Consider the following 15,477-nt stretch of genomic DNA (forward strand, 5'->3'; position numbering starts at 1 on the left):
TTGCTAAGCTCAATTGATCTTGAGTTTCATAAATACAGGCTGATGCTATGCTGAATCAATCTTAAATTTTATAGGTTCATGAACCCACAGGGTCTCAGGGGTGCATGAAGTCCCATGTATCATAAATACTAATGTCTTCCACCAGGGATCTGGGGACTGCTAACAGTCTAGTTTCTATATATATTATTTATTCATTTAATAAATATGCAAAGGCTATCATTCCAGGAACATAAGTAGCAGCAGGAAATAAAATGGGCAAGTATAGTGAGAAAGTCTGTAAACTACAGTGAGCAACTTGATTTTTTTCTTGGTTTTCTATAGTCATGGTTTATAAGTGAAATTATTATTTTTATTTGTTTATTTTTGAAATTATAACTACATTTCTCCCTTCCCTCTCTGTCCAGACCCGCTGGACAATCAACTGGGACCCTCGGACCCCTAGGGAGAGAAAGGGGGACAAGAGACGTGAAGAATGGACAGCAAGTCAAGGAGTCTGATCAAGCTGACCAAATTTTATTTTTTCACAGGCAATTATATACCACTGAAGCAGGAGGCTGAGTGGGGTGATCCGGGTGGGCAGTTTTTGCAAGACGTCAGGAAGTCAGGAAGTTTGGCAGGGTGAGGGCCCCTGTGGTTCTGAGGATGAGTGGAATTGTTAGGCATCTGGAACCACAAGGTGTTATCTATAGACTGTTTCGCTCATCCTCTGAAGGCCTCAGTAATTCCAGGAATACTGAGAACAGCTGGAGAGTACCTTGAGGGAGGGGAAGAGGTTACAAGGCAGCCTTCTGGAATGTACCCTGAGGCAAGGAGGGAAAGAGGTCAGAAGGCAGCCTGCCCCAGGTCCACTCAATGTATTATGCCATGGTCTGAGATGCTTGCTGGCTATGGTCTTTACTCCCCACACCTCTCCTCCCTCTAAACCCTCCCCTATACTCCTCCAGTTCTCTTTCAAACTCATGCATCTTTTTAATTAATTCAACAAACTTTCTACAAATATTTGGCAAGATCATTGTTGAAATATTGTTCATCCTATTTAAGATAAATGAATAGAAAAGTGAAAATAGGTGAAGAATAATGGACTGAAATTAGTCAGAGATTTCAATGGATCGTTCATTAAAGAATAATTGTGGTGGCAAGGTATATATAAAGGGTCTAGGAAGTTAGGACATTGTGAGAAACATGATACTTAATAGAGGTCACTTCAGTTATGCCATTTTTTGTAGTTTAACCTGTAGCTGATCTTGGTCTCTCCACTTCCAGTTGCCATTACTAAATTCTTTCTCCCCCTTACAATTGATTTTTTAAGTTCTAAACCCACTGTGGTACTATTTGGAGGTATAAGTATTGGGAAGTGACTTTGTATAGATGTGGTCACATGGATAAGGTTGCCATGATGCGAGCTCTTAAGAATAAGAACACACAGTAACTCCTCTGTCATGTAAGGGGTTGTGCCCCCAGATAGACAGTAAAAAGTGAGGGAGGATTCCATTGTGCTCAATAGTATGAATATTCATGTCCACTGGCAAGTTGAGTGACATGAAAGGAGGATCTCAGCAAACTGGTAGAGCCTTAGAACAGGCCAAGAACAGGGTTATGGCTGCTTTCCCTCAGGTGCTGGCAGATCTGGTACCTCCCCAGAGTGACAGTAGGATGGTTGGCTGTTCCAAACCTTGTGTCAATTCTACATTGGTCCAACGGGTATATCAAAAGCTTGCTGCTGCACAATAAAAGTAGATCTGCACTCGGTGATGGTCTCCAAAGTCTGGTTCCCAGGTTGGTGTCTTCCTCTCCCTCACCCTCTTCTGGATCCCAGTTCCCACAGTCTTGTACACCAGAAAAAGAGCTCTAACCAAGAGGTGAATCAACGGGTAACTTATTCATAAGATTCTAGCCTCTAGAAATGTATGAAAAATAAGTAGTTGTTGTTTATTCCACAAATCTGTGGTAATTAATTACAGAAGACCCGGCAGGCGAAGACATCAACCTAGAATACCAGTGAACAGCATATCTTCAGATTAAATTTTTTCACTGTTAATGAGTTATTTTAGGTAATTTCTCTGGAACTTTATAAGGATTCAAGAGTTGTTATTTTTATCATTGTTCTTACCATTATCTTAAACCTAGTCTTTGGAAAGAGTCACAACAGTCATAAGGGCCCTAGCCATTTGGATTATAAATAGATAACTGTAAGCAAGCTAAAATTGCAAGAATATATGAACACTTATATAGAACATACATGAACAGTGTGTGTGTGTGTGTGTGTGTGTGTGTGTGTGTGTGTGTGTGTGTGTGTTTTGATGAGGGCAAGAGAGAGAGAAAGTTGTATGAACAATAAATATCATGAACAGTATTGCTGTGGAAGCAAGCTTCGAGCCTGAGCCATCTGGTCTCATGTCTGGTGTTTTAGTTTTGTTGTTGTTTGTTTGTTTGTTTTTAAAGTAGAGCTGAAAAAGTAACCTTAAAAAGGAAACTTGTCCAAACCTATTAAGTTAAAATGGTGAAGAAGAAAGTCTAAAATTATCACTCACTCAAAACCTTATCATTATTGTTTTGTCACCTTTGGAATAATTGATTTATAAAATTCCCTGGAGGTGGGCTTTTTCTGGCTTCCTAGTTTTGATGCTTGTTCCTTGGAACAGTTTTTAATGTTCCTTTCTTTTGTGGATGTATTCCTATGAGAACTGCTTTTTCTATGCATGAGACACACCATCTCTTTTGTCTTTGTCACAAAACATTTTTCTCTGTGATAAAACTCTGTCACACTCACAAAAGAAATAGCATATATGGTCATCAATCTTCCATTTGGCTTCTTTACCTTACACTGCCTCTTGTACCATTTTGGATCAAATTCATTAAAATTGTATTTTATGAGGATCCTAAATATATGATGTTTTTTAAGTCATCTGAATTTTTCATATTATAGCCAAAAAATGGAAATGTCTCTTGTACAATGTTTAGACTTTTAAAAGACTACTTATAGGGTACTTTGAATATTTATTTTAGGAGGCATATAATATAAACAATAAACATATGTGAAATATTTTCTTCACTAGTTGAGCAATAAAACAGCAAAATACACAACTAATCATTTATTCCTCATAAACATTATGGTAATAATACAATAAAATACCAACTGTCCTGAATTAAATATTTAGACTTTCAGACGTTTGAAAACACTATACTGGAAATTAACCTTCTAGCCAATTTTGTTTCCTATCTTGCATAATTACTCTGTGGTTTACACTAAATGTCAATAAACAGTACTAATGCTCTATATCTAAAGTGCCCTACTAGTATTATTACTATCCCTGTACTCTCAAGGCAAATATACAAAAGAATATTCATCATTGAAAAACTAATGTTTCAATAAAAGTGGCAAGTTACCAGCCTAAGGATTGTCCAGTGTAAGAGAGCCTTAAACATCTAGCCTTCCCATTGTGATAAACTAAAAGTGACTGTATCTAAAGGTTAAAAAAATAAATACATTAACTCTATAATCTTAGACTTACACCTACATTTCAGTCTCTGTACTTTCCCCTGTATATTTTATGACCAATTCTACAGAGAAGGGATAAGAGCAAACATCCTAATCATCCAGTAGCAAATCTCTCACTTGTTAAAGGGGCGAAAGTGGTACTGTTTTTCTACTTCTTCACTGGGTGCATTCTCTCTTTCTACTAACTATAACCTGCTTAGAAACACCCTTCTGTATCACTTACTTCCCTCTGAATATTGATTGTTCATAAATAGATAAAAGGGGGTCAATGGTGCTCAACAAGTCGCTTACTCTTTCTGGTTCTGTTTTATTATCTTTACACTAAAAGTTTTCTGTGCGCATTAAAATATAGAGAAGATTTACAAGACAAAACACCAAGGTCAAATTTGGTAGATCTGGGTTTGTCTTAGTTATTGTTCTATTTCTGTCAAGAGACACTATGATAATGGCAGCTCTTATAGAACAGAGCCAGGCACTGATGGCGCACGCCTTTAATCCCAGCACTCAGAAGACAGAGGCAGGTAGATCTCTGTGAGTTTGAGGCCAGCCTGGTCTACAAAGTGAGTCCAGGATAGCCAAGGCTAACACAAAGAAACCTTATCCCAAAAAACCAAAACCAACCAAACAAACAAAAAAACACTTAAATGGGATTTGCTTACAGTATCAAAGGTTTAGCCCATTATCAGCATAGTGGCATAAAGGCAGACATGGTGTTTTACGATCTGGGAGTTCTACCTCCAGATCTTCAGGCTACAGGAAAGAGAGAAAGCCTGGGCCTGGCTTTTGCTTTCCAAAACCCAAAGTGTACCCTCAGTGACACACTTCCTCCAACAAGGCTACATCTACTCCTACAAGGATGCACCTCCTAATCTCTATCCTCTGGTGTCACTCCCTAATGACCAAGCATTCAAACACATGAGTCTATGGGGTCATTCTTATTCAAACCACCATATTCCACTCCCAGGCCCCCATAGGTTTGTAGCCATATCATACTGCAAAATTGCATTCAGCCCAACTTTAAAGGTGGCCATACTTTAACAGTCTCCACACCATTTAAAAGTTCAAAGTTTCTTCTAAAGACCTGACAATAGCTTAACTGTAACTCCCTATAAAAATCAAAAGCTGAAAACCAGATCACATACTTCCAATATACAGTAGCACAAAATATATATTACCATTCAAAAATGGAGAAAAGGGAGCATAGTGAAGAAATGCTGGACCAAAGCAAGACCAAAAACTAACTCTGCAATCTCCAATCTCTGCATCTCTATGTCTGATATTAAAGCACTATTCAGATCTCCAACTCCTTCCAGCTTTGCTGATTGTAACACACTTCTCTTTCTTGGCTTGGTTCCAATCCCATTAGAAACTCTCCTTGACAAGTATCCTACAACTCTGGCATCTTCAACATCTTGGGGTCTCCAAGGCAATCTAGGTCTCACCTTCACAGCTTCATGCAATGGCCTCTCTGGGCCTCCATGCAGGGACATATCTGCCACACCCCTGGCCTCAATAGCTTTCCTTGGACATGGAGGGAGAGTCCACAACCCTTTTCTTGTATGTATCCTTGACTTGAAAGCCAAAATCACATGGCCAAAGCTGCCAATTTCTGTTGCTTGCTAGAGCTGGAACATGAGCTGCTCATTCAAATTTTCACCAGCTTTCTGTTTCCAATGGTTTCCTTCACCGCATAAGCTTAGGTACCCTGGAACTTGCTCATAGACCAGGCTAGCCAAGAACTCAGATCCGACAGCCTCTGCCTCTCCAGTGTTGGATTAAAGACCTATGACACCACACTCAGCCCTAAACATTCCTTAAATTTCTTTTCACAAATTGGAAGTTTAGCTGGGTGGAGGTCTTGCCCTGAGGTCATCACTTTATTCCATATAGTCTCAGACTTTTCTTTAAATTCTTTATTTCGGTGAGTACTGGACTTAGCTCCATTGCACTTCCTGGGGCTCTTTTTCACCTCACAATATACATTTTGTATTTTTCCTTGCTTAGCTTGTTTCTTTTCGTTATATATTTGCATAATCCTGTCCACTAATAAGAAAGTAACACAATAAATACTAGGGTATTTTGGAATTTCTTCTGTCAACAGGATTATTCCAAAACACTTCAATTTGGCCTCCAGCAGAGTTTTTAAACAAGGGCAAAAACCAGCCACATTATTTGCCAAAACACCACAAGAATGGTTCTTAGGCCACTTAGTCCTATACTTCTCTTCTGGAACCTCTTAAGCCAGACCACTGTCATAATCTACATCACTCTCAGCATCACTGTCTTCCCTGATCTTACAAGTATGGCCAATGAAGCCCCCACTTAGAAGTGTTGAACTGCTTTCCTAATCCAAAATCCCCAGAGCCCTATTCCACCAACAGGAAGCATGGGCAGGCCTATCACAGTAAGACCTCTCAGATATCTCTGTGGCACCATCTATGGTCTGCAAACATGCTATCATGCTTTCATAGTGATAATGGACTAAACCTCTGAAACCGTAAGCCAGCCTCAATTAGATGCTTTCCTCTATAAAAGCTGCTATGGCCATGGTGTCTCTTCACAGCAACAGAGCATTGACTAAGAAATAAGTACAGTCGAAGGAAGTTTATTTCAGAAAAATTCCTCTCATGGTTTTGAGGCAGGCACCTTGAGGCATACACTATATATATACCAATGTCGTTCCTCCATAGACCATTTGAAGACTTCCCAGTCTTTAGCAAGTCTCTTAAGTTTGTGGATTCTTCATATTGGTTTTTTCATCAGCCATCATTTGTCGTAGTAAAATCATGTAGATTGCTAACTGTGAGAAGTAATGAGATATAGTTTGCCCCTACTTTGTCTACTCTGCAATTCTAAAGTGAATGTTTTCTTTATGGCTTTTATTTTGAAGCAGATATGGAAATTTATTGAAGGTATGTTAAGATAGGCTTAAACATGAGGGTTAATGGAGAGCCACTCATAAAGAAATATATACCCAACAACATAGATATAAGCTTCCTTAAAGAGTTGCTTCATTTATATCTATATATTAAAAAGTTCTGAAGTGGCCACCAAGAAGACAAGCAAATGTGATTAACTGCTTACTCAAACAAACAATAGCAGTTATATTGATTTATAGTAGATTTTATTTTTTCCTATGACTATTCTATATTTGTTGAATATTGATGTTATTTCCATTTTATTCACTGTCTATTTCCCATTTCTATTATTTCTCAAAACTGCCAGGTCAAAATGATTAACACCTCCTCCATTGCTATTTCCATTAGAAGAAAACATGCCCCCAAGCTGAATAAATCTACAACATACATAATGTATCGATGTTTATTCTTTTGTTTAATTTTGGTTTTGGTTTTATTTTGAGACAGGGTTTCTCTGTGTAGCTTGGCTGTCCTGGACTCCATTTGTAGACCAGGCTGGCCTAGAACTCACAGAGATCTGCCTACCTCTGCCTTCCTGGGTACTGGGATTAAAGGTGTGCACCACCAAACCGTGCTTCAAAGTTTATCTTAGTATGGGAATAACAACTGCCAGCGGTTGTGTGATAGCTGGCCCTATGGTGCTTGGTAGCTAGAAGCAGCCGTTTAGGAAATTATTCTGGAGGACCTGAAAGCAGAAGCCCATGTGCAACTCCTAACACTCATGCTGCAACATATAAAACTCTTCCTATCTGTGATGGTAGGTGGTGATGTTGTTGGTGTTGATGGTGGTTTAGAGTTGATATTATAGTTCTAGAATTATAAAAAGCATCATGGGTCTATGAAATCACCAAATCGATAGTATATGGATGGCTGATAGTTTCATTGATTTGAGAAGAAAGCAAACTGAACTGGACATCAAAATACTTCGGTACTAATGCCAGTCTAGTCACTCACTAAAGTTTGTAGTAAATTTCTTTCCTTCTCTTTGGGCATCTATTTTCCATATATAAAATAATAGTCTTTGATTAATGCTTTGATTTTCAGAAAAAGACAATACAATTCAATTGCTTGCTAAATATGGTAAAGCGAGCAAAAAGATTCTTTATTCTGTCAGTTATATCAAATCAATTCCTACTATTTTTAAATAGTGTGCTACTACTGTGCCTATTCATTCACACATCATAAATATAATAAATTTAAAAAGCTTAGTATTTAGTTTTCTCAGTTTCTCAAAGTGAAAACTCCAAACTGGAGCTTTGTCTGTGTTGTTCCAAAATTCTCCAATATCTAATACAGAAAACAATTGTCTTCTGAGAACATGTAATATCTTGTTTATTTGTGCTCTAGAAGAAAAGTGCTGTTGCTATTGTTTTCATGTACTCAGGGGAGACATCTAACTCCATCCTTCTGAGCCTTAAGACATGAAGCCTGGCCTAAAGGACCACTACTTGGGGAAGATGCCCTCTGCTATGTGTCTCCTAATGAAAATCCTATAAGACTATTCTATAGATTTACTAAAGCAGGCTTGACTTCTTAAAGGGAAGGAAAAGAATCACACAAAATCCTAGGAGTCTGACCTTTTCCATTAGCTTTTTAAATTCTACTCAATGTCGTTTACTTAATATTACAATTATAGAGAGAGATGAAGTTCAGCAAATAGCCTATCCATGAGTCTTAAGTAACTCTCCAATAAAAGCAAATTCACTGACAATTGATGTTTCACACAATAAAAACTACCTTAATTCTTGAAGTAAGGAAGTGAAAGCAAGAACTATATCATGAGTCTGTAAACTACCAATTTATCTGCTTTAAGGAGAAATTACAGAACAATTGATAACAATGATTCAGTTGTTTTGAAATTGGAGTAAGTATATCTTGATTTGCTTCAGTGTGTGTGTGTGTGTGTGTGTGTGTGTGTGTGTGTGTGTGTGTGTAAAGCTTATTTGGAGTCTGTTTTATAAAATTGTGATGTGATGTTGCACATTTAAAACTACTAAAAAAGACATAATAAGACCATTTTGGAGCTAGAAATGTGACTTGATGGAAAAGAACCTGCTTACCCTTATGTAGGCCCCTTTACCACATACACAAAAGCCAAAAGATGTATCTACTAAGCCCTGAGAAAAAAGCACACAGAAATGTGATTGGGAATCTAAAGTTCCAGACTATCTGTAGGCACTTTTAAGATGATAATTATATTAGTTTTAACATTATGATAAGTTTTTAGACAATATTCCTCTCTCATTTTACTTACAAATAGTTCTACTTTCACAGTTTTCACACATACAAAAGTGTCAAATCATTTTTTTATTTAACTGGCTTATTTCTTTCTCTCCTGTTTCCACTAAAAAAAAATTGTGCACCCAACTGCACAATTGTTCCAGTTTATTCTACCATAATAATTCTTATTAAGCCATCTTTTCATTCTGCATCCAAGCCCACATTATGTAGTAATGCTACATTAACTGAATATACCATTTCAATGATAGCTTCAGTCTTAGGAACTTCAGGGAAACTGGTTTCTTTGGCCAAGAATCTGGGATAGACTCTATCCTTCATAGCCACTGTTGCAGGGTTTCCTTGGGGGAAACATGTTAACCAAGATTGAGTAAAGCCCTTTCTGGTCCCTACAGTTTGTAACATATATCCAAAGATGAGTAGAAAGTCTACTGACCTATCCAAGCACATAACAACAAAACACTAGGAATCATTCTTAACTTCCTAAAGTTATTCCCTGTCAAGAAATATGATGAACGGCCCTATCTGCTGAATCATATATACTGCCAATTTCCATAGAAACACAAATTAATACTTTCTATACCTGGAAGAATTAGACAGAATTTGATTATTCAAAGTGTATTTGACATACACTTTGAAACAGAGCTTATTGTCATGTATGTGATTTTTCATAATGAAAAATAATATGAAGACTATTTAAATCCAAATGATGCAAAATCACATGCATATATGAATATTTTATTCAAACACTGAAGCAAGTATGACATAACAATAAAGCAGCACACCATATGTCAACTTTTTTATTTAATTATTTCATTAATTTTAAGTCATTTTAATCATGTGAATATCAGCATATAATAGATATTTTCATAAAATGGGAAAATAAGCATAATCAAGTAGAATTTTTAAATCTGAAGCTATAAAGCAGTTTTAAAATTGATACTAACTAAACATAATTATTTTATATACTATTAAATAATCTCAACACTATGGATATATTTGTTACATAAATACAATATTAATACATATTACTGTACCTAGGAAAATTATCCACAGCAAGAATGCTGCCTAAATACATTTTATTCAATTTAAAAAGTACAAATGTTAATACAACATTTTTCATGTGGATAATCTGCAATGAAATGGTAAAATCAAACAATAGGCAATACATACAATACTTTTAAGTCTCTACATGACAGTAAATCAGTTTTTTTTCAAAATTTTTGTCCATTATCTTTTTGGAGTCAAACAACTGAATGATTCAAATCAATTGTAAAAATATGGCATATGATGATAAAGATGGGAGTGATAAAGAGATAAGCAAGATATCTTCAGTAGTTACCACTACATCATAAAAGTTTAAGCTACAAAAATGAAGAAAAATGTGATATAAAAATAGCAGGCTATGAAGACATTGAATTGGTCCATTCTATAGAATTTAATAAAGAACAAATACTTATTAAGAGAGTATTATTAATACATGAAATGTATTGATATATAATACATTCAAAAGAATTTTATAACAGAAGTCCATAGCACTCTATTTCACAAGCAGTAGTGTATAATGCCATTTATTATTTGTAGGAGAAATGTGAGCTGTGAGCCTTGAGTTCTTGCTTCCAATTTAGCAATAGAACACAGTATTTTATAAGGTATGTCATGTTAATTTAGTCTAAATTTAAAATTTTACACATTTTCTTTCATTTTAAGTCAAGATTATGATTGTAGAAAATCTGAATAGTGTAAAACATTGCCAAGAGAATCTCAGAAGTAGATAGTGGTTTATTATACACTTTAGTCACTCAACCTGTCCTCCTTCCTTTCTCTCAGCTTTAAAAACAACCAGGCATAGTACAGTGATAGAAAGAGTTAATCCTTGTGCCAGTAGAGTTTAAATTATCAAATTTAATTCAAATGGAACCAACAAATTCTCCATTTTTCCTTAATCTTTCTCTGTCCCTTACAAATGTAAGCTCAGTTGTATTTTTCTTTCTAAAGATTCTCCCAATCTACATACAAAAATGGTATTTGTACATGCAAAAAAAGTCCCCCCGACTATGCTTGTTCTCAGTAAATAGTCTTATATATCACAAAAATTATTTCTCAAAAAAGCCATACCACCACAAAGGAAACTCAATGAGACATGAAAACAAGAGAACACAATTGTTATTGTAGTCTCCTATTTGATCCGGCCAATCTTTAGTAGATTCCACTGTAGATGTCATACAAGTTCCCTACTAGTCTGTGTGGATATTTGTAAGTTAGGAGTGCTTAATTCAGTACTAGTTCTGTGGGAAACATTACGAAGGTTACATAGTGCTAAAGAATGGAGGAGGGCTTCTCGGGCTTTGGATGCTTCTATGTTCTGCTCTTGGGAGATTTGAAGGCTAACTTGATTGACATTATTCATCAGTATATTAGATGCCATGAGGTTGGTTATAGAGAGGCACCTGGCAAGATTTTCTTCCAAAAACTGTTTGTAGAGTTCATCCACCTTTTTTTCCATGTAACTATTAAGCATAGAATTAGAGAGAGGTTGCTTATGTAACAGCATGCTTTTTTCTCGAATTTCATCACCATTTAATACTTTTGAGGTAGATGTTTTCTCTAGAGGCTCAGTTTTAGGAGACTGGCCCAATGGTATATCCACCGAAAGTAAAAGAGGACCTTTACAAACATCATCATGGGTGTGTTCCACAAAGCAGCCAGAATCATACATGTTTCTAACATGGTCACCTCCTATTTGTAGGTCGGGATAATTCTGACAAATACTTGTACATGACCAGGATCGATATAAATCCAGTTGTGTTTCATCATTTCCCCTCTTTGGAATGGGCAATGCAATGGATACATTTCCTGGAAGAGGTGTACTTTTGCATTTTGCAACAGGTAGCTCATCCCCAGATTTCATTTGAGATGTATCATTTTCTTGCTCAGTTAGATTTCCTTCTATAACTTTCTCTTGATTTCCAGTCTTAAAAGGGGGAAGTGAGTTGTTCGAGTTGTCCTGTGTATCTAAAAGCTTATTCTCCCAATTTTCCTTTTCATCATTTGATGTCTTCTTACATCTTAGTGGTTTGTAAAATTTTACATGTTTCTGTTCTTTGTAAAGAAATTCAGTTAAGAAGGCTTCTCCAAGCATTTTCTTAGACAAGTTCTTCTAAAAATTATGTTCCTAAAATATAAAATAACTAATTAAGGCAATGGAAATTAAAATGAAAATATATGAATTTTTCTCATACATGAGCCATGTTTTAGGGAAGAACTGTTGCTTAAAGAATCAAGAACGAAACTAGAAATATATTGATTCCTTTACCCCTGTTGAACAATGCTCTCATTGTTTCTGGCTCGCAGTTTTTCTCAACAGCTAAATTATAATACTCCTGCCTTTTTCACCAGGCTATTGTGAGAATATTACTTAGTACACATGCAAGCACTTAAAAAATTTAACCTCAGGGACATGTATAACTCTATATTCAGATAAGTTTTTTAGTATTTATTAAAAAATTACTAAAATGCCTACCTTGTACTGTTTTAAAGTCCACTTAAATCATAGCTATTTGTTCAAAAATGTAAGTCTCTCAAATTTACTACTACTTTTTCTTTCTCCCTTTTTCTTTCTTTCTTTCATTTTTTTCTTTTCCTTCTTTTGGACTCAAACTTTCCTTCCTTATTCACTTGTTTCATATTTTTACATCAATTACTACTAAAATTTGAAGAGTTTCAAATTTCCCTATAAACTCTATGCAAAAAGCCAGACATGATGGTTCACACCTGTAATCCCAGCACTCAGCAAACTGAGGTAATAGTATCATAAACTCCAGGTCAGACTAGGCTAAATGGCAAAACCTGCCTTTAACACAGCAAAATAAAAAGAAACTCTATAAGAATGAAAAAGGCAGTCACTGTTATTCAAAATACAGTTTTCATCTCATAGATCCATGGTATATATTATAGATGTTTCCAGGAGATCCATTTATGTTAATGTTTGAAAGAAGTTGAGAAGAAAATGAAACAAAACAAATCCAACTAAGTAAAGAGTTTAGACTTACGTTTTCCAAATATTAAGATATCCAAAGATTTGGTCTTCTGAGATGCCAACAATCCAAATTCAGAAAAAGTCCTTTCTGTCTGGTTTGCGTCTCAGCATCTGCTTACATCTTACAAAGAACGACAGTTTTAGTCACATAAATTGGTTCTGCTTTCCATTCATAACCCAGGACTGAAACTCTAATAGGAAAATTATGTGGGCTGGTCACATGTGTGGTATGGTAATAACCATGTACCAAAAGAGGATCTTGAAAGTTCCAATTGACAACGAGTGGGAAAATGTTAATAGTAATAGAGTTAATAGAGTTATTAAAGTATGTAAAAACAGAGACAAGACTATTTTCACTTTCAAGTAGGGCAAAGTGAAATAGGCTCAACATCTTTTGTAAAAATTATTAATTTCAAATAAGCCAAAAATGGGCATCAAAAAGAAAATATTGAATAAATTGTGATACAACGGTGACATGAAATACTAAATTAAGCAGTTTTAAAAATATTTTATTAATTATTTCAGGGGTTAAAAAAAGAAAAAAATTATTTCAGGGGTTACACCCTCCTCATAGAAGCCACTAATTGTCAATAGTTACTGAAGGGAGGGGGAGGAGGGGGCGGTATTAGCCACTCTGCCCTCCCTGTTAGAATGTTGACTACCTTGATGTTGTGCAGGTGTTATATGGGTAACCACAGCTGCTGGGAATTTGTGAATGCAGTCCTGTCTAGAAGACACTATTTTCCTCTGCTCTTTCCCGACCTCCAGATCTCATGATCTTTCTGTGATGGTCTCTAAATAAATGGAGCATTTCTAATGATTTTATGATACTAAATTGTTTGTTCTCTTGTTTTACTTTGTTGTTTACAACAGGGTCTCACAATATGACACTGGCTGATCTTGAACATGCTATAGAGACCAGGATGGCCTTAAACTTGGGATAATCTTCTTGCTTCTTCCTCTCAAGATCTGGGATTATAGATATGTGTTAACAAATTTGGTGACATGACAATCGGTCTAAATTGTCATATAGATTATTTAAGAAACACAGAGGAAACAAAGTCAGAGAAAAGGATTATGCATTTGTTGACAGTCACAAAACTGGTAAGTAATAGAAATGAGATTTTCAGCAGACAGTTGGGTTAAAATCCCATGCTCTTAGGCTCTACAGGCTATGTTATGTATATGTGTAAAGTATGCACACTGCAGGGAAATATACACAATTTGATTGCATCATGAATTGTGTGTACCATGTGTCAAACAGTATTCAGAATATCCCACATGTAGCAATTTGATCTTCCTAAAACTCCAGAAAACACATATTTTTTTCTCCTTATGAGAAAGAAAAATTGGGCACAGAGAAAAGTTAGGGTTATTCAATTGCAGAAACATGTAAAAAGTGGCTTTGAACTCAAGTAGCTTAGAATCAGAAGGTTTGTGCTTAGTGGCTGAACTAATGTTTGCTTTCTTGTTGCTGCTGCTGCTGCTGTTGTTGCTGTTGTTGTTGTTGTTGTTGTTGTTGTTGTTGTTGTTGTTGTTTTTCAAGACAAAGTTTCTCTGTGTAGCCTTCCTGGGCCATCCTGGACTCGTTTTGTAGACCAGGCTGGCCTTGAACTCACAGTGATCCACCTGCCTCTGCCTCCCAAGTGCTGGGATTTAAAGGTATGCACCACCACGCCCAGTTCCTAATGTTTTCTTTTAATTGCCTTATTATATGTCAATATGCTGTCAGAAAATAATACAAATCAAATTGTTTATAGTAGTTTCCCTTCTAGAGAAAATGACAGGAAGTAGGTAAAAATAATTTTACATCTTATTTTTTATATTTTTACATGAGTTGTAATAATACTCAGATGACTGAAGGACAAAATAATTCATATTAATACAAAGTCAAGGAAAAGACTTTACTTTAGAATATGCTTTACCAACCTTACAAAGGTCTTACCTGTTTTTGAATGCTTGTTAATAACATAAAAACTGCCAAAGAAGATTGATAAGCACAAAATTTTAATATAGATTATATTTTGAGCTAAATTTAATAATACAACTTTTTATTATACTTAATGATTTTAAATAACTCAAAAACAACCTAAAGATAATTATCATTTTGTATGTCACACCATTGGCTATATTCCATCTAGTTTTCTTTCATTCCTTTGTCCCCCTGGTCCAAGTTGTACCAATTCCCTGTCCTTTCAAAACTAAGATTGTTTTCTGTACTTGGATTACAATAGCTTATTCTAATTTTGCCCCTCCACAACTTGTCTTACTAGTTGATTTACCTTTCATATAAACCTAAAATCTTACCCATTGATTAATAAGAACATATACAATTTACGATTGTGTGCCTCAAAGTAAAATATCCATAGACAAGTTTTTTTTAACCATCACAGCCAATCTTCAATCCATAATTTGCAATTTTATACAATAGTGAAAAGCCTCAAATGTATCAAAAATCAAAATCCAATATGTAAACCAGACTTGATTTCCCTGGTTTTTCCTAATTCCCATCTTTTAATTTCTCCATGTGCTTCTAAGTATCCAATAATTAGATTACTTAACTGAAAAGACAAAAAAGCAAGAAATCATCACGTTTTAACAGCCCTTCCATCTACTTGGAGCCTGACATCAGTGACTCGTGATGCTTTATTATAAACATTTGGAACCTAATCTTTACTGAACAGTGGTAACTGAACCAAAATGTATAGACTCCAAAAAAAATGTTACTCTGTAAAAATTACTACCAAAAGGACAATATGGAGTTTGTCCTTTCAATATGGAAG

The 15,477-nt window shown here is 35.6% G+C and overlaps 1 protein-coding gene across 1 annotated transcript; it reads right to left on the reverse strand.

Annotated features, from left to right (window-relative positions):
- Positions 1–9,565: 9,565 nt before the first annotated feature.
- On the reverse strand, positions 9,566–12,814 carry LOC311601819 (TLR adapter interacting with SLC15A4 on the lysosome-like). Its single transcript, XM_084789545.1, has 2 exons — positions 12,708–12,814; positions 9,566–11,830 (listed from the first exon to the last, which is right to left on the reverse strand). The coding sequence occupies exon 2, from the start codon at positions 11,795–11,797 to the stop codon at positions 10,877–10,879; it is 921 nt and encodes a 306-aa protein (XP_084645671.1). The 5' UTR covers positions 11,798–11,830; positions 12,708–12,814; the 3' UTR covers positions 9,566–10,876.
- Positions 12,815–15,477: the final 2,663 nt, after the last annotated feature.

This window comes from Acomys minous, assembly GCF_964271855.1.
Source record: "Acomys minous genome assembly, chromosome: 7".
Lineage (NCBI taxonomy): Eukaryota > Metazoa > Chordata > Mammalia > Rodentia > Muridae > Acomys > Acomys minous.